The sequence below is a fragment of the Diadema antillarum genome, unplaced genomic scaffold, assembly GCF_040938485.1.
Source record: "Diadema antillarum isolate AM-2024a unplaced genomic scaffold, OU_Dant_1.0 seq00001598_RagTag, whole genome shotgun sequence".
Lineage (NCBI taxonomy): Eukaryota > Metazoa > Echinodermata > Echinoidea > Diadematoida > Diadematidae > Diadema > Diadema antillarum.
Window position 1 is genome coordinate 209,908 of NW_027272314.1, and position 23,921 is coordinate 233,828.

Below are 23,921 nucleotides of genomic sequence, written 5' to 3' on the forward strand. Positions count from 1 at the left end.
CTCATGAAATGGTCAGGAGTTCCCGATTAGCAAAAATTTAGACTTGCGAAATATATGGCGTATACAGTAATGCTTTGAGCAGAAAGAATACTTAAACATCATAACCTACAAATTGTTTCCCCCCCCCCCTTAATTGCTTCCGTTCATTTGACACTCAACATCACAGCTCTAAAGAGTCTCTATGTATGGATGCTAGCCCTGTGTCACATGCTTGCTTAATTTCTGCAAATTTTGTCTAAAATGGCCAGCTTGTACAAGGGCAGCCCCTGAAGACTAAAAACCCAAACTCCCCCTCACCCCTAAGTCTCACAATCTGGGACTATTGTTCTTGTTTTTGCTTTGTTCTCTTATCTGTTTGAACTACAAGGGGAGAACCCCTCCCCCTCTCATGGTGGGGGTGGGGGATTAGACTTCTATACATTCTCCAGTCAGGATAAGAAGAAATATCCCTCAAGTTTTCAAGGGACCCTTCCTGCACATTTAAAGGCATAATTTACCATTTGCAGATGAAACAAAAACCCAGCTTTAGTGCTTTAAAAATAGTTCTAAAATGTGAGTTATGGATAGAAACAACCACTGTAAAAATCTGAATCCATATAACTGATGTTAAGTGTTGTTATATACACAAAATGTGAACAATAGTTATAATAAGAAAGTTTCCAGACTTACCCGTCTACAGTTGCGGTTTATTGAGAAAAACACTGATATCTCCTTATATTTTAGGCTTAATTGCAAAAATTTTATATGGTAGGATGTTTTGTGACACAACAGACCTACACATATGCATCAAATGTGATATCTTGAACATTAGTTGAAATCACTGCTCGCAAAGGTAAACAGGACCTTTAGGGAAATTTGCCAGCTCTGAATCAGTGCATGCATCACTGCAGCCCCCAACTCACCTGACTCGCTGAAAAGCTGAGGCAGCCGGCCGGCTCAGTGCACCAGCCACAGCTTGGATCCACCTCACAGGTTGTATCACTGTGAAAGGGGAGGAAGAACAAATTTATTCACATTTAGTCCTTTGAGGGGGAAAAACAGCAATTCCTCTTATTCCAAGGTCCCATCTCAGGGAACAATTTTCCTGGTATCACATAGTGATTTGACTGCTATACAAAATCTTATTTGTGTAGCAATTTCATTATGCATACGTAAAATCGTACACCAGATTCTTGAAAATACATATCTCAATCAACTAAAATTGCTATTCAGTTTCGAGAGGGGAAATTAAATGTATTCCCTGCAACTTATCAAAGTCTTCTTTGAGCTGTATCACCCCCCCCCCCCTTTTAGCCATCCCCTATAACCATGCACAGTGCCTGTAAACTATGCTGAAAGAGCAAATACACTTATCAGGTACTTCAAGCAAGACTTTGTAAAGTCACACAGGTTTGGGTCCTCAACGTTCGATTATGATCGGCTTTGATTTCTGTATATGTGTTACACATACAAATAGGTGTGTGCGTGTCATTTCAGACATAACTTTTCTCAGTGTTATTTAAATTACATTTGCAACCTGGTCCCGTCAAAAGTTTGGTTTCGGTAAAGTGCTCTCAGCCGTGTGGGAAGAGCTTATCAAACTTCCACTGTATTGTATTTTAGGTGAACAACTGCACGACACTGCTTGAGATCTCGTTGCAGGCTAATGGCCTAGATAACAGTTGAGTTCAATCTTATATTTTACACCCCTCCCCCCCCCCCCCCCCCCCCAACCAGCCATTCATCAACTGATAGGGATCGAACTTGGCGTGCCTGTGTCCCATCAGGTATTTTGAAATAATAAATGCATGGTAAAATTAATTATTTCTATTGTCATTCCTAATTTGTCTCAATCAAATGTGCAATATGACTTTCTTCATGAAATTCCCATTATTTTTTCAGTTTTCCTCCCATTTATGCAGAAAATGCACTCAAATTACACACGTTTGTAGCTTGTCATCTTAATCTAATTAACAGGACATTCCAATGTACTGAAATTCTATAGCAAGCAAATTAAGCAAATACACTGTAAGGTAATTTTCTATACATTCTGCATTTACACACTTTTACTACTACATCAGGGCAGGAATATGTTGTACATTTTTTTTTAGATTATTATGTACAAAAATTCTTTGTTTTTGAAAAAAAAAAAATCTGCACTGTTTTGTTATCTAGAATAGTTTGTAACGGTCAAAAGGTTATCTGTGACTCATTATGTTCGGAGGTCAATTTGCAAGTCAACCTGTTTAGTGGTCAGTTTGTGAGTCACAGAGTTCAGCGGTCAGTTTGCATTCACGAGGTCATTTGGTCATCAAGGCTGTTGCAATGAAAGGACAGAGGATGTATGGTGTTTGTGTAGTGGTCACTGAAGGTAGATTAGCTGGTGGATTATCAATATTGTCTTTATGACTACATCTGATCGGAGGCTGAACTGCTTAAGGCCACGTGGGTTGCAATCGATGCACTATATGAATGAGCCAGTTCAGTATTAACTCCTACACACACAAGGGTACAAATTACTTTTTCTTTCCTCTCAGTTGGTTAGCCACTTCACACTTTAACGGGTTAAGGACGAGTCCTGAGTATGCTTGGGCAAGTGTCTATGGGAAATGCGTGTTGTAGTAAAAAATCAGTCTGTCCTCAACAGGTTGATATTTCAAAGGCAATGTGCGGCATGGTATGAAACAATAATTACAATTATGATCATAATGAAAATATAGTCCACCTTGCATACGTCAAACTCACATAAAGTCATATATTCCCTCAGTTGATACTTTGAACCATTCCCTTGTCATTATTTTCTACTGTTTTATCTCTTGTACATTAAGTCAAAGATGTTAAGTCAGTCCCACGAGATTAAACTTACGAGAGGTTCACTGTGACAATGATCATTATAGAAATCAAAATCATAATCATGATCATAATAAGTATCATATTACTTCCTTTTGTTTGGATCACATCTTATCAGTTTTGTTACACAAATTGACGATCTACCCACAACCACGATCATCTTCGACAATCTCAATAGATGTGAGGATTAGGATTAAGGTTATGTTTTGGGGTAGGTTTTATGTTTGGCATAACGTACAGATAGGGTTATTTCATGGGAGCAATTGTCGCAGGAACCGGTGCACAAATAAACACTCGGGCTGGGTGAGGTTTTCTGTAACCAAGGCTACAACATCACACTTTGTATCTCCTCTGAATTTCACCCCCTTCACTCGTCTCCACTAAATTTCTACCTCATATGCATGGTGCAGAGATCCCGACTTTCGTTTCTCGTCGCGGGGTTGGTGGCCACTGAGCCGGGCATCTTGATGGCCAAGACGTCTCCAAGCGTGACACCGTTGTAACCTCCGACGATGATCAGGGTGGTTTCGTCACGCACCACCGCCGCATGATGGAATCGTCCACTTGTGATGCTGTATGAGTTACGATCTACAGGGTCTTAAAAAAAAAAAGGAAACATATGGACAAAACACTCCTTAATTTGAAATGGACAGCCACAATCTAACAAAATGAAATGCTGCAAAAGTAAAGGCAGAAGCAGAACTTTGCCTGACAGAGAAAAACGTCATATGGCAAAAATGAGCACACTTCAGTCAATCAAGTCTTTAATGGTTAACTGATTATAATTACGACTTTTACAAATGCACGCACTAAAGCTGTGAGATTTTACTCGAGATTAATAGCGACTCTATATCAGAAATTACAAGTAAGAATATGTGTCGATGGGTCTGACAAGGTGGTCTCTACTGCTACTACCACCTCGACGATGACGGCAATGATAACACGGCGACAGCAACAACAACGACGACTACTATATGTACTTCTACTACTACAGTCACACCTGTTTACAGTGGCCACCCAAGGGAGACACAAAAAAAAATGGCCGTTGTAGACAGGGGGCCACTATTGACAGGGTCTTTTACATGACTTTTCTACTGGGGGAAATGAGTTTAGTAATATACGGCAGATGGCCGCTATAGACAGGTGGTCGCTATGGCAGGTATACTGAACTTCCACTACTATCAGTACAACAACTACTACTACTATTACTACTACTACCACAATTATAACAATGACAACTACCATGACGGTGAAGAAGATGGCAACCACTCTGACTACTTCTACTACTGTAAAAGTGGTTTCTTTCGCGTACAGATACTTTCGCGGTTTCCATCGGTGCCGACTTTTTCGCGTGTGTTTAAATTCGCGGTCGGCAAAATCTGTGAATTCACAGTTGGCAAAAACTGTTTAATTTTGCACATGAAAACCCAAACTATAATCCAATTATTCTTTCATTCATTAAATAGAAATTAGAATTAAAGGCAAGCTTACCCGAAATCCCGTCTCTCGAGTACTTTATAAGATGCTTGTACCTACATTGCGCGGTATCGCTGTGTGTGTGTTGACCATCAATACACTTAAAGCGCGGAATCTTTGTGTGTGCATGTGCGCAATAGCGTAGGTTGTAACAAGCAGCGAATTCAAAACATTTTCGCGTGATGTTAAATTCGCGGTCCAACCTCAAAGCGCAAAAATAAAACCACCGCGAAAGAAACAACTCTTACAGTACTATTACTACTATCTCAATAGTTACATGATCAATTTGTCGAAAACTGTGCAAAATCAAACAAACCATGAAGAAAATAAGACTACTCTTTTCCTCAGTGTGTGCAGAGGCTGACATTTGCAAGAAACTCCTAAACACCGAAAAGAGGAAGTTTGGGACTGGTCCTACCGATAAAGTCCTGGGCCAGTTCGCTGAAGGAGATCCACTTGTGACAGCCCAGGTGGTAGAGCTCCACGCCCTCCTCAAAACACTTCTCGTGGACCCCGTAGTCGTCGGTGTGGTCCAGGTCCTGATAGGCTATGATGTGGTCGTGGACGTTGCCTCCTAAAGTTTCAAACACCAAAAGCAAACAAAGAAATATCATAAATTGAAGGAAATGTCAACAGTTTATATAATCACGGTTTTGACATTTATCATAATTCAAACAAAGCGCAATCACATATCTTTGCGAAGGTCATGCACGTCTTGTGAGACAATTTGTCTTTTTCTCACTGGAACATTTTTACTTATTTGTTTGTTTGGCTTTGTTTGGCTCTCTTTCTAAGCATTAGATACACACTCATGGCTTCTATCACACAAAAAAAAAAAAGTAGAAAAAACAAGAGACCCGCGGGTCTAGCGCTCACCTGAGTATCGCAAGTTCACCTTTCACGCAGTCACTAACCTAAATTATTCACAGCTCTACCAAAATTTGACCAGGCATTCTCAAGTAGAAGATGAAAATGTACAATAAAGGCCCAATTTTTTTTAAGATTCCTTAATTTGGGGGGATTGGGGCCCCCTGGGGCCCTCTGGGTGGGGCATGGTGCCCATTTTGATAAATTGAGATCCTGACCCCCTAGGGATGCTACCTGCCAAGTTTGACAAAATCCATCATGAGGTTTTCAGGAAGAAGATGAAAATGTACAATTCAGGCCCCCATTTGGACCCTTCCAACCACCCCCCTCCCCCCCTACCCAAGAGGGGCACCCCTGGATCTCCTATGAACAAACTTGAAACTACAGTCATTAATGTACTCACTCATAGTATTATCTCAGCTCTATAACTTCTGATTCTAGAGAAGATTTATAAAGATTCCTTCATTTGGGGGGTTTGGGACCCCTGGGGGCCCCCTGGGTGGGGCATGGTGCCCATTTTAACAAATTGAGATCCTAACCCCCTAGGGATGCTACCTGCCAAGTTTGGTGAAAATGGGTCATGGGGTTCTCAAGAAGACGATAAAAATGTACAATTTAGGCCCCATTAGGACCCCTCCTCACCCCCTCCCCTGGGTCCCAAGGGGGGCACCCCTGATTCTGCCATGAACAAACTTGAAACTACAGTCATCAATGTACTAACTCATAGTATTAACTAAGCACTATCACTTCGGGTTCTAGAGAAGAAGATTTTTGCAGAATCCTTAATTTTGGGGGGCTTGGGCCCCCTGAGGGCCCCCTGGGTGGGGCATGGTGCCCATTTTTAACAAATTGACTTCCTAACCCCCTAGGGATGCTACCTGCCAAGTTTGGTGAAAATGGGTCACGGGGTTCTCAAGAAGAAGATGAAAATGTACAATTTAGGCCCTATTAGAACCCTTCCCCACCCCCCTCCCCTGGGTCCCAAGGGGGGCACCCCTGATTCTGCCATGAACAAACTTGAAACTACAGTCATCAATGTACTAACTCATAGTATTAACTTAGCTCTATCACTTCTGGTTCTAGAGAAGAAGATTTTTACAGATTCCTTAATTTTGGGGGTTTGGGCCCCCCTGGGGGCCCCCTGGGGGCCCCCTGGGTGGGGCATGGTGCCCATTTTAACAAATTGAGTTCCTAACCCCCTAGGGATGCTACCTGCCAAGTTTGATGAAAATCGGTCTTGGGGTTTTCAAGAAGAAGATGAAAATGTAAAAAGTTTACGCACGACGCACGACGCACGACGGACGACGGACGACGGACGACGGACGACGCACGACGCACGACGCACGACGCACGACGGACGCCGGACGAAGGGCGATCGCAATAGCTCACTTGAGCCTTTGGCTCAGGTGAGCTAAAAATATACAAAATGTTTCAAGTCACATACTGAAAATGATTTTTCATATTAACAGAAATAAAAGGAAATAGACTAATTAATGAACTCCTGAAATCTTCCTCAAATAACATAGAGAGACCTTGACAAAGGTTTACCAATAATAAGACCTACATGTATCCCCTCCAGCTAGGAACATGTGTAACGTAAAAATCCTTGATCCAGCCTTGATCTATGAAAGACTTCTACTATAAGGTTGATAGTAGCCTTATCTCAAGAAAGTTGTCATACATTTTTCCAACCCTTCCCCCCATTAAAGCTCAATTAAGCACATTTTCAGTAATATTCCAGTCATAGAACTTTTTATTTGCACGTTCAAGAATGAAACTATTTCAATATTTAGCATTACGAATGAATGATTCCCCTCTGTGGATTCAGTCTAGAATTCACGTTTTCAGACTACCAGCTTTTATGGAAGACTAAGCGACAAGAGTCAAGGAAACCTTTGTGTGGGATAGATATTAAAGGAGGGAATAGCTAAATGGTAGAGATGGAGATTTAGGTGATATATTTATATTTTTTGCAAGATAACTGGAAAAAATTATATGAAACAATTAAGAGCATACAATTCTAAGAGGAACTGATAGTTTAATTGATCCAAATTGGTTTTGTAATAGTTGAGAATATCCAAAGAAAAAAGGGGAAAAAAGATATACAAAGTAAAACAAAGATTTCCTAACAAAAGATGAGTCCCACCTTCATCAGGACCACTCAATATATCTCAGCCATTTCAAAACCAGTAACCTGCTTTCATCAAATAAACTTGGAATACTTCTTAGAATGGTATGCTCTTTAATATTTCAAATAAATGGTTTCTACTTATCTCACCAAAAGTTATAACCTGAATCCCCATCTCAACCAAAACTATATCATTCCTCTAATTGTACCATTTAAGATAAAGCAGCCAAAGTTTTCATGTCAAGGCTGCAACACTTATCTAAACCTTTCCTGCACAGACGCAACGTGAAGTCTGATTTGATAAGGCCAATGAATAAACACAGAACATAAGCAAACATCTTCTGTTTGATTTTCTTCAGCATAAGCCAGACTGGTATCATGTCTTCGACTTTACAAAAAGTGAGCAAACATTGACAGCTGAGGGAGCCCTACTCAAACATGACTCAAAATGTGTGTTGTGCGCACACAGAGCTACCAAGTCTCACGCATTCTGCGTGAGACTCAAGCATTTAGGGTCTGTCTCACGATCTCACGCATGGCAACCATTTTTCTCACGCATCTGGTGAAGTCTGCAATTTGGGCCAAAATTAAGGAGCATAGCTCAAAGGATTAGAGTGATAGTTGCAATTGAAGGTATATTTCCCTTTTGCCTTTCAAAATATAGTAAAAAATAGTCACTTAAAGATAATAAAAAGTTTTGGTACCTCAAAAGTGTCCTTGAATTTCCTTGTCTTAGTTTGTGTTTCAGGTTAAAGTACCTTTCATATAACTAACACTGTGAGACTTACTCGCCCCAAAGTGCTCTCATGTCTTAGTAATCATGCAATTAACTGCGATCAGCAGCCCCATACGCATAGCGACCAGCAGTCCCATACGCATAGCGTAATCGGGCTTCGCATTGTAGCATTCAGGATCATGACAGATTTAGTATCGCAGGGTAAATGTCAACTTAAAATCCCATAAATTCTTCAATTTGAAGACTTACCAATTAACTTGAAGTATTGAAAACAGGCTTCGGGCAACGTTTGGTTCTGCCTATAGTCCCTTTCTGTTCGAATTGATGACTGAATGTGACTCGGTTGACAGGACCTTAGGAGAGCTACATACAGTACACTGAATACTACAGCCAGTGCATGCGAACACATCACATGCACACAAATTTCAAATCCATGAACGGATAAGATGTTTGTGTGCGCATGCGCTGGCCATGGTATCCAGTGTATGTAGCTCTCCCAAGGTCCTCTCGACCGAGTCACATTCAGTCATCAATTCAAACAGAAAGGGACTATTGGCAGAACCAAACGTTGTTCGAAGCCTGTTTTCAATACTTCAACTTAATTGGTAAGTCTTCAAATCGAAAAATGTTTTGGATTTTAAGTTGACATTTACCCGCGATACTAATTCTGTCATGATCCTGAATGCTACATTGCGAAGCCCCATTACGCTATGCGTATGGGGCTGCTGGTCGCAGTTAGCTATGCGTACAATGGGCTGCACGCTGCTGGCCGCAGTCAGTGGTTTCGTACAATATTTATCGACGCTGGTCAGCGTCGGCTCTGGTACGAAACCATTATTGCATGATTACTAAGACATGAGAGCACTTTGGAGCGAGTAATTCTCACAGACAACGTACTTTAACATGAAACACAAACCAAGACAAGGAAATTCAGGGAAGCTTTTGAGGTACCAAAACTTTTTATTATCTTTAAGTATGCACCAGATCACATCATTAAGAGCTAATAATTCAAAAAAGCTCCCTACCATGGGAGGGGGACACCCTCCTCTTTCGCGTGCGCATGCGCGTGAGCGCCGAGACACCGAGTCATAAAAATCTCACTCATAAAAGTTTTTTGAACTTGGCATCTCTGCACACAGTCTGTGCGTATCACTTGAAGGAGCAGGGATACCAACTTGGTCCACACCATTGCAGTATTCAAAGGACTGAAAAAAACAAACAAACATATTTTTGATGAAAAAACCCATATTTTTTATGAAAAAAAAAACAGTATTCTTGTGTTTCCTGCAATATACATGTGTAGTTTTACCTTTTGGGAAAATATAGTATTTTCCATGAACCCTGCAGTATATTGTATTTTTGGCAACAACAAAAAAGTACAAAGTGGTGCAAAACAAAAAAAGTGACAATTTGCATCTCTGAAGAAAGCAAAGGGTATTAGCTTTCAGAGTAATGTTCCATTTCCATAGTCCCACAGCTAGAGATCCATGTCGGCACACCTGAACGGAACAGAGGTACCTGTGACTTACCATAGACGACCATGTAGTTTCCAATGATGTTCGCAGAATGGAAGGACCTCTCTCGGATGGAATTACTCTGGGATAGCACAGTCCAGTAGCGCTCCTCAAACTGGAAGGCATACAGGGAGTTGTGACGCTGACTGTGTTGGAAAGAAAGACAACATTGTTTACATGGACTTATAATATTCCTTTTCAACAGCTGCTAACATCTGTAGCATGCTGTATAAAACTCTTTACCAGAGAAAATTGGGGTTAGGTACTTTTAATATATATACATACATTCTTTCATGTGTTGTGGAATGATAAAGGGTACACTAAAGATGTTATTCTGTCATGTTCAAAGGAAAAAAAAATACAACAGGACAAAAAAAAAATACAGTCCCCCATAAATCAATGTTTGTTGGAATAAGATACAAGTAGCTTTTTGGACACATGTGTATGTGTGCAGTGCGGGTGCTTGAGAATACATTATTTTGTATGTGTGTATGTTTGCCTAGTTCATATCAGTCTTGCATCAAGCCATTCTGCTATCTAATCTTCATGACTAATTCCAATCCTTGAATCCTTGTTGTAGGTGTGCGATACGAGTGTGAAACTGATGACTGCTCCAGCTGGAGAGTACAGCCGTAAATATGACAAAAAGGGTTTACTGTGTAAAATGATGAGTGTCTATGGGGTTAAAAAATGTAATAGCCAACTCACATAAGTGCTAGATTTTTCATTTAAATGGAAATACAAGATACCTCAAGATATTATCACATTTGGGGCACATTTGATGGCAAAATGGTGTACATCTCTTACTACAACCTTTGGTCATAAAGAGACTAATACAGCTCTTGTCAAATTTTGCTGCCAGAAGGGTGTACATGTATCTAGATCAAATTGACTTTAATTATGGTGATGAACAGACTGAACTAAGAAATGGCAGAAAATAATTTATCAAGTGTAAAAGCAAATCCTCAGACAAGCTCCATCAAACATTTCATCCTGTGGCTTTAAGGCAAATGCAAATGCCAAAACTTTAAAGCAACTATTCTCAGTTTTATTTCTCCCAGTGTGTAGGTCAGATACATCCTTCTGCTGTATTATGGCTGCTGTGGAGGATGGTATTGCAGGAGATCTCTAGGCACCAAAGGGTTAATCTACTGTTTACAGTAGAAGGCAGTAGGGCAGCGAATTAACCCTATGGGGGAATGACACTATCTATGTGAACAGAGAGTTTTAAGGACCCAGTCCCGAGTATACTCAGGCAGGGGGCTATGGAAAATGCGTGTTGTAGCAAAATTAGCCCGTCCTCAGCGGGTTATACACCCAGTAGCGTGGGGTTACTATGAAGTGGCAAGGCTGGCCCAACTTGGATTTAATATTCGAGAATCCCTGTAAAGAATTGAGTGTCTGAATATCCCAAGTCCATGGAAGGCCATTTCGAGTAACCTTAAAAAAACTTAATATCTTTTTAATTTGTCCAATGATATTCTATCTAAATGCGATGGGAAGGCAACATTGTATATAGAAATTAGAATATATATCATTATGACAATTAACGTTTACATTAATTGTGGAGAGGCCATTTTGTGTGATGGACTTGGGTCATTCTTTGAATCATATACAGGATAGGCTGCTATATGAGATGAGAGAAGTGATGAGAGAGGGCGCTATAATATGAATGTAAAAATGACCCAAGTCCTGGACTTGGGTCATTTTTACATTCATATAAGATTTCACTCATTCATTTCAGGCACTTCTGGGGGTAATTAGGATTTATCATTAACACACAAGATGAGTCCATGCATAAGCTACAATTTCCCATGTCAAACTGAATTTGGCAAAAAAAAAAAATTGGACCTGGGTCGTTCTCATTTTCAGGTCTTCAATTGTGTACAGCTGTATTAAAATTCTACACAGGCAGCTGAAGAATATCGACTGGGGTGGAAAGTTACTGTCGAGCGTACACTTCGATGTACATATGTGACCGTGCATCACAAAACCAACAACAAAGTTGCACGGCCTGATTTGATGTGAGGACTCAAACCTGTAGGTGAAACGGGTTAACCTAGTTAATCTTGGGGAACCTTACTCTGCGTTGGCGTGGATGCCCCCAAAGACGATGATGGACTTGGTGTCGTAGTGATAGACGCTGCTGTGGTCCCTCAGCTTGAACTGGCTGACCACGCCCCCGACCGGAATGATCTCTTCCCAGCCGCTGGGAACCTGCAGGTCGTACTTGTAGATGGTCCCTAAGAAGAAGTCATCTTCGCTCTCGCCTGCGATTACACGAAATGGAAGATAAGAAAGATCATGTGACAGGACTTTATATGAAAAAGAGAGGAAATTTTCATACCTATATATTTTTACACTGTGCCCATGAAGATTACGTATATTTGACTTTAAATAATGGACTGTCACGACATGATTTTAGCAAAATACACATTATCAGTGTTGCTAACACTGTTGGAAATTTTCATACTCACATATTTTTACACTGTGCCCATGAAGATTACGTATATTTGACTTTAAATAATGGACTGTCACGACATGATTTTAGCAAAACACACATTATCAGTGTTGCTAACACTGTTGGAAATTTTCATACTCACATATTTTTACACTGTGCCCATGAAGATTACGTATATTTGACTTTAAATAATGGACTGTCACGACATGATTTTAGCAAAACACACATTATCAGTGTTGCTAACATCTGCACATCAAAATATACTGATGCGCATTGAAACAAAAAAAGCAAAAAGATTCTGATGATACAAAAATATATAATCCATTTTTTCTTACTTTGAGGTAATTGGAAAATAGTATGAAAAAAAGATGAATAGTCTTGCAAAAATAATTTTTCATTCCAAAATCATTTTGCTTTTTTTTAATGAAATATACTTAAAATGATTAAGGTAAATATGTGTACTACAAATTGTTGGGTGAGAACGAGAAGACTGTTAAGTTGCCACAAAACCCATAGAGTTGGAGACAACTTAACGCCGTTCTCATTCTCAACCGACGAAATGTAGTTATCAGCTTTACATACTGACTAGTTAACCACAAAGGGTTAACGTACATGTACTGCTTGATACAGTACTTAAAAATTTCAGCAAGCACAAATGTACATTGTATGTACACTCACACACACACACATACACACAGTATATGCCAGATAGCGAGCAATCATACAAATAGCTAAAACAGACAAGAGTACATCCACACATATTGCAAAGAATACATTACATACTATGCATGTATACAGTATGTACATACTATGTACATTCAGTGTATGTGCAAGCATGTACAAGCTTTACACAATACAAGTTGTATATTGATACAGTTTTAAATAATCAATGAGTGTTAGTATGGGGGATTCGGATGATTCTTGAACTGGCATATTTCAATGTATAGACACCAGTGTTTTGCAATAAATATTGAAGTCCCCTTTGATACATCATCTCATCGTTATGGACTGTTACTTTATTACACTGCCCTGTTGTATAGGAATTTGAGGCACTAATATTCCACTCCATGTTCCATCGAAGGCACAGAAAGTAAATAATGTACATGTACATGCAATCAGGTTAAGTACAGAACCCTACAAAATATCTTGCATCACAATCCAGTGCTGCAGTCTACCAAGCTACACTTCATGCTAATTTATGCGTTTTAAATGTCAGACGTCTCAGCATAGCGAACAGCGAGCGTGTCAACTGCAGCTGCCCTCCCGACGGAAAATTCAGCTTGCCTCTATCAAAGCATGTTTATACTGAATACATGTGTGTATTAAATGAAGAGTGAAATTATATAACTGTTGAAGTATGTTGTGTGATAGTGGCACTGAGCGCATGCAACAAGAAATTCACGCAGAGTCGATGACTTTAATCACAAATTAACTACCGGGTACCATCCACTGTTATAATCAAATCTACAATTGTATGCTCATTTTTATTTTCAGACTGAACATATCAACTGCAATTATACTGCACAGAGCAGGGTAAAATTTAAAAGCAAAATTTTAAAGACTTTCATCCATTTGTACCAAAAAGACCATTTAAGCAAGTGCCCCGTATAAAAGGCAAAGTGCCCCCTCAGTATTGGGTTTGTTTTTTTTTGTCCTACATCTTGTAGTTGAGTTGAACTTGCCCATTAAGCCTGCATTTGGTTTTTAGCACCCTGTACACCAATTGAACAGGATGTATATGCTCACTTATTTCCATTCCAGCCTGACTGATCCATATTGATCAAGCTTTTCATTTTTGGTGAACAGTTTTTCACTGAACATTTACACCTCCACTACTTTTACGGAGCAGTATGGACTCTCTGTCGATAGTAATCGTACAGTTGTATTCATCAGCATACTGCAGGTGCCATATTCTCTGCAGTGGTTTTATCATCCAGGGTTCCAAGAACTAATTGATATTTGCAAATTATTAACGACAGGGCAAATGTTGTATTCCACTTCACAAATGCAATGTAAACCATCCCCATGGCAGGAAATTGCTAACCTACGATACTTGGAAAAGGGACAACTAGTTGTGGCCTTCAATTACGAATGTAACCATTCTCGAAAGTTCTATTGTAATTCACTGCTTTCAGAAGTCTCAGTTTGCAAAATACTACAGGTTTTAAGTACAGAAACTATGGACTATACAGCATAAGAAATCACTACGGTGGCTAATAGGGCACCTACAAAGTGATGCCAGTCTTTTGTTACAGCCTGGGTTGAAACCAGGTGGAAGCATGGTTAGCAACAATGGTGTTTACAGACCAGGTCAGATGAGGTTGTTTAGACATAGTTTAGACATAGTTTGCATGGCAATGAGTGGCTATGGCCTTACACTTTGATACTCTATACAGTATAGAAAATCATATCTGTGGTCTATACAGTATAGGAAATCAGTACTGTGTCCTGTACAGTGTAAAGAAATCACCACTACACAAGAAATCCTACTGTGGACTACACAGCAAAACATATCCCCAAAGTGGTCTGTACAATATAAGAAATCCCTATGATGACCTATGGGATACAGTATAAGAAATACTTACTGTGGCCTATACAGTATAAGAAATCCCTACTGTAGCCTATACAGTATAAGAAATCCCTAATGTGACCTATACAGTATAAGAAATCACTAAAGTACTGTGGCCTGTACAGTGTAAGAAATCCCTACTGTGGCCTACACATTATAAGAAATTACTCTTGTTTTTCCAACTCACCTCCAAGAATGACAAGATAGGAGTATTCCACTATACAGGAGGAGTGTTGTGAAATGCCAGGTGGGACTGACTCGGTTCCAGCAGGAAGGAGTTCCCAGGTCAGGGTGGAAAGGTCAAAAGACCAGAGCTCGTTGGACCTCGAACCGTTGGCCAGCCTTCCTCCAAAGACCAGGAGCTGGTTGTCATAAAGCTCCATAGTGTGACCGTATCGACCACTCTGGTGGCAAGAAAAATGAACAGATGTACATTACATTTGGATATTCATTATCAAGAATGAGTCAACAAAATTTTGGTGAAGAGAATTTGGGTCAAGAAAAATCTGCCATCTCGATGGCCAAGAGCGGTGAATTGATCTTTACTGGGGAGAAGTTTGATATCAAACCATTATGATCAATGACCACAGCCGCTGGAAACATGCTACCGTGCATCTGTAGCAAGCTTTTGTTCACTTTTAATCACAATGACTAGCCCTAGGTCAGTAATTGCTGGATGCATGGCAGTTCACATTTCCTGCAGCTACAGATACTGTATACGGCAAATATTTCGCGAGGTTTTTATTTTCGCAAATTGCGCGAGTCGGGTGCCATTCTCGAAATTAAAGACACATGAAAATATTGACTCTGATCCTGATGTGGATGTGACGTACGCCCGGACATTTCTCCCTTCAGTACAGGACTACACGATCGCGAATTCAACCACTCGCGAAATCGTCCGGCCTTCCCGATTCGCGAACATTTAGACTCGCGAAATATATGGCGTATACAGTATTATGGATTACAGACCATAATAGGCCTATAATAGGCCTACCGTACTTCTGGTGTTGTGGTTTACAGTCTTTTGCATCTGGTCACAAAGAGAATTTTACCAATTAAACTGTGTATCATTAACTTTTATGATGCCCAGTATGCATACAAACATGAAATGAATACCCCTGGGTTTTGTATGTTCAAGAAACCTAAGCAGAAATCACAACCATGTGACCGTAACTTCCCCCACTCTCTCTTCCCAGGGCCAGCAAGGTAAAAGAAAAACATAACAAGAGTTCATCTTCTTTGAGCATGCCATTTCTATTCCATATAACACAAAGCACAACAACCTCCCACTTCTGCGGGATATATCATATGATCGTTTCCTATTCAGAGTGCTAATTTCACTTTCATCTGTCTTTCGATTCTGCAGATCAATGAAGACATCCCCCTTTCCGATGTTGTCGTCGTTGTTTTTCCCAGGTACCTGTATATCTGCAGAGATTGACAAGTGACGGCAGATGCCCCATTAAGAAATTAGCCGAAGCGGCGCAATCGAAACACGAGCAGCAAGCTTCACGAAGGGGCAAGCGTGCATGCATGCAGGAAGGAAAGGCACTCTGATGAACGAACGGGGTCATTTGAGTTGATTGTGACATCGTGACGTGAAAGTAACTTTCACTTTTGTTCCCACTGGCACGCCATCATTCTCTGCCTGTGGTACAGCCCAGTACAAGTTCGATGACTCTTTTATGGAGAGCTTTTATTACAGTGACTGCCTAACAGTGTGTTGTTTGTTGTTGTTTTTTTTATTTTTAAGGCGTGTGTCATTCAATTGTGAATATTTACGTCTGTCCAGTATCTGTAGCCTTCTTTCCAGTAACACACACACTCACACAGACAAATCACATAATTTGATTGCATCTACCTTGCCCCCCCCCCCACTCCTGCAAAAAATAAAAGAGAATAAAACAAATCTAACTCTCCTGCTTTTTTAGGCCATTTTTGCAAAATCTCCTGCTACATGATGTAGCCTTCTTTCTAATCTTACAGAACAAAAATCACATAATCTGACTGCATACACCTTCCCCTCTCCCCTTAAAAAAAAAAGAAAATAAGAGACTATGGCCGTGTTTTTGCTTCCCCTTTTCGGGCCAGAATCAGCGTTTTGATACGCATTTAGTTCAAAACGCGGTTGTGTCCTTGCTCATTTTGATATAAACGCTGTTTCAAAACGTCGTTTCAAAATGCACAAAAAAGTGCGTTTACGATCGGCGTTTCTGACTAATCACGTTTGACAGGGAAGCATTAACGCAACTCACATCACATGTAACGCATTTAAATGACGTCATCTCCATCGCCTTTCCGGTTCACTTGAAATTGCGTGCGCCAGGCCAGCCGACCTTTCGATTACTGTACTGCGAAACACAATTTGCAGACCAAAGCTGATCCCTCGAGCTCCCTGTTGGTACATTACTGTACATGGTGACAGCCATATTAATGCATGAAGAGCTCACTACATATCATACATTCCAATTTTGGCAACAATTTGTCAATGAAATAAATACTCGTATTTCCTATCATTGTCTACAGTTCATGTACGTGTGTTATTAGTAAAGCACTCAAAATTATATCAGACATGCTACGAAACATGAACAATACACACACTCAGGCCAAAACTTCCAAAAAAGCGCGCTCCCCAATTTGACCTGCCTCTGCTGAGGTCAGTAAATCGCAAACGCTCTTTCCAAGGTCGAAGAAAGCGAGCATAATCAGTGCTACCGTGAACGGCGTTTTGAATCAGCGTTTCAAAACACTGATTCTGCCTTCGCAAACTGAGCATAAACACACCCTAAAACTCCTCTACTTTGAAGTTTTTTTTTGCTAAATCTCCCTTTCTCCCACTTGAGATTGGATTTCTCCCAATCTAGCTGTGTGTCTCCCACTTAAAAGATGTATTTTCTCTCGCTTCTCCTGCCCAACTTTAGTTTCGTCAGTTATGTTCCAAAACAAGGGTAAAATAGTATCAGAGAGCATTCTATAACCCAAGAGCTCGACCCCAGCCTCAAGGGACATTGCGTTTCGAGTTCATGATTTAAGCGCTACACACACATAGTGTGTGCCTGTTTGTGCAATCACAGTCTTCGGTTTGCTTGAGGGTCATGGCAAGGAGAATCTCCCATTTACGATGTGTTTGGGGGTTGGAGTCTCTGACAGAATCAAGTCCAGGGAAGTTCAGCAGCAGGAAATGTAGAATCTAGTTGCCACACGGTACACGGTTTGGATTCCTCGTGCCTCTAGCTCTGCCGTTCAAATTTAGACCTTGACCAACAACAAGGTTATCGAGGAAGCCTGGACAACCAGTAGGAATTATTAGGGCTTTTTACACTTCCAAATTTTTGCTTAGTCCCGTACCAACGGTGGGGCTAAAGGGGGGACCTTAGCCCCACCGTTGGTACCGGACTTTCCTTAGCCCACTTTCTGTTTACACTTGTTTTTGCCAAAGTGGGCTAGCCCCACCGATAATCCCCTACTATCTAGCCGTGCAAAAAAGCAGGGTTAGTACCGCAATTGCGGTGCCAAGCAACCGAGTGTAAACAGAACGAAGAAACGAAGACGAAGAAGAGACGAAGTCCGACCCCCACTGACCAATCAGAAACGAGGAAATCAAGTACTGCCGGTGCATGCGTGTACTTAGTACAGTGCACAGCGTAATCATGAATATTCATGTGGTTTAGAAAGTACGGAACTAAGAAATACGAGTGTAAAAAGGTCAGTTTTCTCTTTAGCACAGGACAAGAGCTTAGTACAGGATTTATTGGCGAGTGTAAAAAGCTGAAAAATTTGGTACGGGAGTAACGATAGTCCTGGGTCAGAGAAAGTACGGGGTTAAGGAACACAAACTTGTGTAAAAAGGGCTATTGTCAATTCTTTCATCTGGCCACTCCTTTTCCATCCTCCCTCTCTCTCTCTCTCTTTCTCTCTCATTCTCTTTCTTCCTATCTCTTCACAGCTTTCCCTCTCTTCCTGGCCAGGTACTTGTTTTTCCTACTGTATGAATATAATCTTTTCAACAGGCTTGTTATTGTTTCCTTGCCTGAAGAAACCGCAAAAACCAGTGAAGGCACATTTAAGTGCTGGCACTGGTATCAAATGTCTTGTTGACAAGTAGTTTCCATGATCCATGAGCACTATGCCCAAATACCAGTAAAAATGAAAAACGCTGCTACTAAGGGGGGAAATGGATGGTAAGGTAGACCTTATGCTGCTCTTCTTCAGGAGTATTTTTGAAACTGGGCCTGTAAGCTCAGGGTTGATGGTTGGGTTGAGTGAAGCTGGAATGGGTGAGGTGGGTTTAACCCTAACTACAAGCCGTAGGCCGGTTTTTTTTGGTAGATGATAGAGTGGGGGGGGGGGGCAGTTCTCGGCCGTCGACCGCGCCATCGCGACAAAAATTGGCACACACATTGCCTATGACGTAATCTCAAGTACCATGAAGTTAATCTTTCAAAAAATTATCATTTATGCTAAATTATGCTAATTTATGCATAATGATGTATGAAATCGGACAATTTGGTGTAAATCACTAAAGCTCAAAACAGGCACATTTTTGGAGTAAATATTCTTTTTAGTGTCCTTAGCAAATGTAAGAAAAAAACTTTAAGTATTTTATTGTTTTTTTAATTTCTTACGTATTTCTTTGTTTTTTCGACTTTGTTTTTCATTGTTTTTTTTTATGAAATTTGTCCGCGACATAGTTCCGAACAAGAAAATATGTTATTAATTGATTTTGATCAATAAAACTCCCAAATAATCGTGCTTTTATGAAATTTGCCTGTAAGCACGGTTTGCATTGAAATTGTACACGAATTCACGTTTTTGAGCAATTTTTTACCTGACATGCACATACACGCGCAACTCCGGAACCACGCGCCCAGGCATCGCAAATTTGGTGTCAAAAGATGCGGGAGACTCGAAAGAAAAAAGCTATGAAACATTGCAGCGATAGCTTTTCGCGATAGCGATATACTGCGCGAAACGTCGAGGGGGGGGGGCCTCGGAGGTCCCCACGGCCTAGTTAGGCCTATCTCCCTGTTAGTGTTATGACTGTATGTCTGATCCAAAGAAGACTATTTACATTCCCACAATTGGCTGCAAAGTCTACTTGTCCATACTGTAAACATCAATATTTTGTGCAATTACATGTGATCTTTTGCGCTGAATGGATAAAAAAATATATATATTTGTGGGTTTTTTTAATTTGCACTATGCAATTTCCACTATGCAATTTCCAACCCATTCAAAATAAGCTGATAAAATTGTGAAGATATTTTTGTGGGTTATAGCATTTGCCAAAAGTAGCACAAAATAGGCGAAAGTTAATGTACTACAAAAATATCAGCATTTACAGTATATGAAGTCATACTCACTCTTTGGTTGGTTCGTTGTTGTTTTTTTCATGAAGAAATATGGGGATACTTATGGAAGCAGACAGGCTTTAGAGGGCGTGTACAGTTCTGGTCGAGGTGAGGATTTAGCTTTTAACGTTTTGCGAGATATTCAGAAACCACTCTATGAGATGTCAAAGAGCATGCAATTCTAAGGGGTATCAAAAGTTTATTTGATGAAACTCGGTTCTGAAATGGCTGAGATATCCAAAAACAAGGTGAAACAAAGAGATCCTAATAAAAGGCGTGGCCTGTAGTCTTTTATTATCATCACTTTTTTTGATATCTCAGCCATTTGAAAACCAATTTTCATCAAATTAACATTGAATCTTCCTTAGAATTACATGCTCTTTCATATTTCATAAGAGGTTTCTCATTATCATCTCACTTAGGAATGTAACAAACGTGAATCCCCACCTCAACCTGTACTGTACAGCCCCTTTAATATATTTCAATTCCAATTTTCTTTTTTCTTCCTCTTCTTCTCCTTTCTTTGGAGGGTCTTTCTGTAAGAGGCATTACAATCAAGAAACAAGTACTCAAAAGATTATACGCCTTTTGGGTTCGTGTATCAAATAGACAGAGTAACGAGCCAAAGCCTATGCCTTATCTAACTGAATATCTCTTCATGAATACTGAACCTTTGAAAAATCTCCAGCCTTTACAACTTACACAGTGGATCACGATGACTGGATTTCATGAACAATGGAAAGTTTGCATGCACTTTTCAATGTCCATGTAAACTTGACACCACTAAGACTAAGAGACAGTAATCAGTCAGTAATCTGATCCCTTTGATGTGGGCTTGGTGAATCATCTGTGAGATATTATACCCTGTTCAGATGCAAACTAGTTTATAGCAAAACTTGATAAAGAAACAATATATGAATGATCATCATATAGATGACAGACTGTTCATCAAATGCATAATCTCAGCCATTCTGGAAAACATGGTATAGATGGGCAGTTTCCCACTGAGCATGTTGTTTAATGGTCATGATGTTGTTGCTAGTCCCTGCCTGGCCTCCCTCTGGCCATCTTTTGCGCACACTCACATTAAGCCCCGCCGAGTTGTACTGTTCGATGGTCGCCACACTTTCAGACGCACATAGAATGGTGATTCATTATCCAGTTCTAGTTTGAAACAATGCTCTGAAATTTCAGATGTGACATTTTCCGAACTTGGAAGATGATAATCGTGTTACTCCCACACGCCAAAATATGAATGTTTATATGGCATACCCTGAATAGCAATCCTAATATATTTGACTGCAAATTGTTTTTTGAATCTGCCTGTCTATGTCATTTCATGAAATAAACTTTATAAATATGGTACAGACATCTGCCTAATCAACACATTTGTTTAACCCGTTGAGGACGAGTCCCAAGTACCGTTTATACTCGGGCAGGTGTCTATGGGAAATGTGTGTTGTAGCAAACTCAGTCCGTCCCCAACTGGTTAACATGATTTCTCTCCACAACACTGTTGTTTTTGGGGTATGGAGACTGAGATGGGAGATGGGAAGAGGGGGCAGGGCAAAGGGGTAGGGAAACAAGGTAGAGAGGATGGTGGAATGAGGAATGGATGATAGGAGGATGGATCATGGAGAAGGGATGTATATAAAATATTCATTCATCTTGTTTTATCTAAATTTTATACTGAAGGGTTGGCCTATACAGTTTTACAAATCTGCTTTCCAAAAGAGCGCTGCAATATAACATACATCATTCTACACAAAAATACAAAATACAAAGCATTTATACATACGTAACAGTGTATTAAAAATACAAACAGCAACAGATGAAGGGATCGAGGGATGAAGAAAGGATGAAGGCATGGGGAAGCGAGGATGGGGGTTGAGGAATGGAAGATGATCAGACAGAGGACGGAGGATGGTGGAATGAGAAGTAAGAGGTTCGGCAGACAGAAAGGATGGTAATACAGCCAAACCTGTCTACAGCTGCCACCCCAAGGGAGATGAAGGAAGTGGTCGTTGTAACCAGGTGGTTGCTATACACAGGGTCACATGGCTTTTCTCTTGGGGGGGGGGGGGGGGATTGTGTTTGGTGGTTGCATAGGGCAGGTGGCCGCTATAGACGGTGGTCGCTATAGACAAGTTTGACTCTAGAGAGGTACAATAGAGGGGCATGGATGAAATAAAGATTAGAGCAGCGGGGATGGGAATGGGGAGGACTGGATACAAGATAGAGCAGTGAAGATTAAGGATGAACGGATGAAGGATAGAACAAGAATGATGGGGATGGAGGGATCAAGGATGGAGAACAGGGGTGGGGATGGATTAATAGAAGTTGAAGCAGTGGGGTGTAAAATGGAGGAAGAAGGGGATAAGGGCATGGTAGGAGGAGATGTAGGAGAGGGTGAAGGATGGGGGTAGGGGATGAGAGATGGGAAATGGAGGTTGATATTATCAGTAATGAAAGATGGTGGGATGGGGGTGGAGAATGGCAGATGGAGACTGGAAGATGGTGGAAAGAGGAACACGGGAAGATGGTGAAATAAGGAAGAATGGAGGACGATGGGATAAAGATGGGGATTGAGGTATGGGGGTGGAAGATATTAATGGTATAAGGAAGGGATAATGGCAGACATGAAATGCAGGATTGCAGGATGAGGATGGCAGACATGAAATGCAGGATTGCAGGATGAGGAATGGAGGATGGGCTGATGGAGAAGGGGAAAATAGGGATGATCTGAAGATGAAGGATGGGGTAGGGATGATAGATGGTAGAATGGGAGAATGGAGGATAGATAGAAAATATAGTAATATGGAAGGATGGGAATGGGGAAGAGAGGAATGGAAGATGAATGGACAGAAAATCGAGGATGGTGGAAAGGGGAATGATGGGATGGGCAGATGGAACAGAGGTGAATGCGGGGCATAAGTAATGACAAATAGGAGATGAATGGTTACAGAATAGAGCAAGGGGGATTGGAATGGGGGATAATATGGTTGGAGGATGGGGCATAGGAAATGGGGGTGTAGATGGATGAATACTGGAAGATGGAAAAGTGGGGTGGGAATACAGGGGATGGAAGATACAATAAACAGAAGATGTGTTCCTGTGGAGTGTTATGAAGGTACTAACCGGTTTGTCGCCCCCATTTGGTGTGACTTGAGCCCACTCGTCTGTCTCAAAGCTGTACTGTAACAGGTCCTCCAGGGGAGTGTTGAGGTCAAATCCTGCATAGACAAGAGAGACGAGTTGAACATATTGTAATTGGTGAGGTGCGAATCTACCACCCTCTTGCAATATGCACACATCACACACTTGTAGTGTGTAATGTTCATTATCTATCCACTCTGAATCACTTGCACACTGAAGGTGAGGTAATTTCTGAATCCTTCCCATCGCAAACTGTGATCACCAGCAGCGCTCTTTGATTTCAATAACAATTGGCACGCTGCCGACGAGTTGAGTGGCACTTAAGGAGTTAAGCAAGTTTTGCACCAGCTCATCGGACTATTAGGGAGATGAAATCTCTACGACATGTGAAGATGTTGGCCTACACAATCACAAACAATAATACTGACAAGTACGTTCGACCACTTTCTCTCTCAATGGCCATTGGCCAAGCATCTAATCATTTACGTTAAGAGCATTATGGCGAAACAGGTGTATCAGATGGCTCATTGCCAGGTTTTCTTGAATAATGACAGCTATCTGACCGGCACTGCAGGCTAAACTGGCCTAATAGACCATTTCTGTAATGTATCAAATTCTAATTTTCTATGCACGCTTTGCTCACAAAAAAGTGCCTTTATACAACCACAAAGCTTGCCAGAGGCTTGCCCTACCTACAGTACTGTAGTAACAACTGATGATTGCTAAGTGAATTCCTGCCTAAGGAACATAATTGGAAGGAACAGGTGAATAAAAATAGTTCATTACAAGGCTGAACATAGGAAAAGAAACATCCATGAATTTTAACACACGAAT

General features: G+C 40.7%; 2 protein-coding genes across 2 annotated transcripts in view; both read right to left on the reverse strand.

Moving 5' to 3' along the window:
• The window catches only part of LOC139710998 (multiple epidermal growth factor-like domains protein 8), a 32,806-nt gene extending 29,275 nt beyond the window's left edge, over positions 1-3,531 (reverse strand). Inside the window, exons 1-2 of the mRNA XM_071622914.1 lie at positions 3,222-3,531; positions 903-981 (exon numbers count right to left, since the gene is read on the reverse strand). Of these exons, the coding sequence (XP_071479015.1) occupies positions 903-981; positions 3,222-3,292 (150 nt within the window). The 5' untranslated portion in view covers positions 3,293-3,531. The remainder of the gene's footprint in view (positions 1-902; positions 982-3,221) is intronic.
• Positions 3,532-4,685: 1,154 nt separating this feature from the next.
• The window catches only part of LOC139710999 (multiple epidermal growth factor-like domains protein 8), a 72,005-nt gene continuing 52,769 nt past the window's right edge, over positions 4,686-23,921 (reverse strand). Inside the window, exons 5-9 of the mRNA XM_071622915.1 lie at positions 23,070-23,164; positions 14,768-14,984; positions 11,634-11,820; positions 9,566-9,696; positions 4,686-4,879 (exon numbers count right to left, since the gene is read on the reverse strand). Of these exons, the coding sequence (XP_071479016.1) occupies positions 4,686-4,879; positions 9,566-9,696; positions 11,634-11,820; positions 14,768-14,984; positions 23,070-23,164 (824 nt within the window). The remainder of the gene's footprint in view (positions 4,880-9,565; positions 9,697-11,633; positions 11,821-14,767; positions 14,985-23,069; positions 23,165-23,921) is intronic.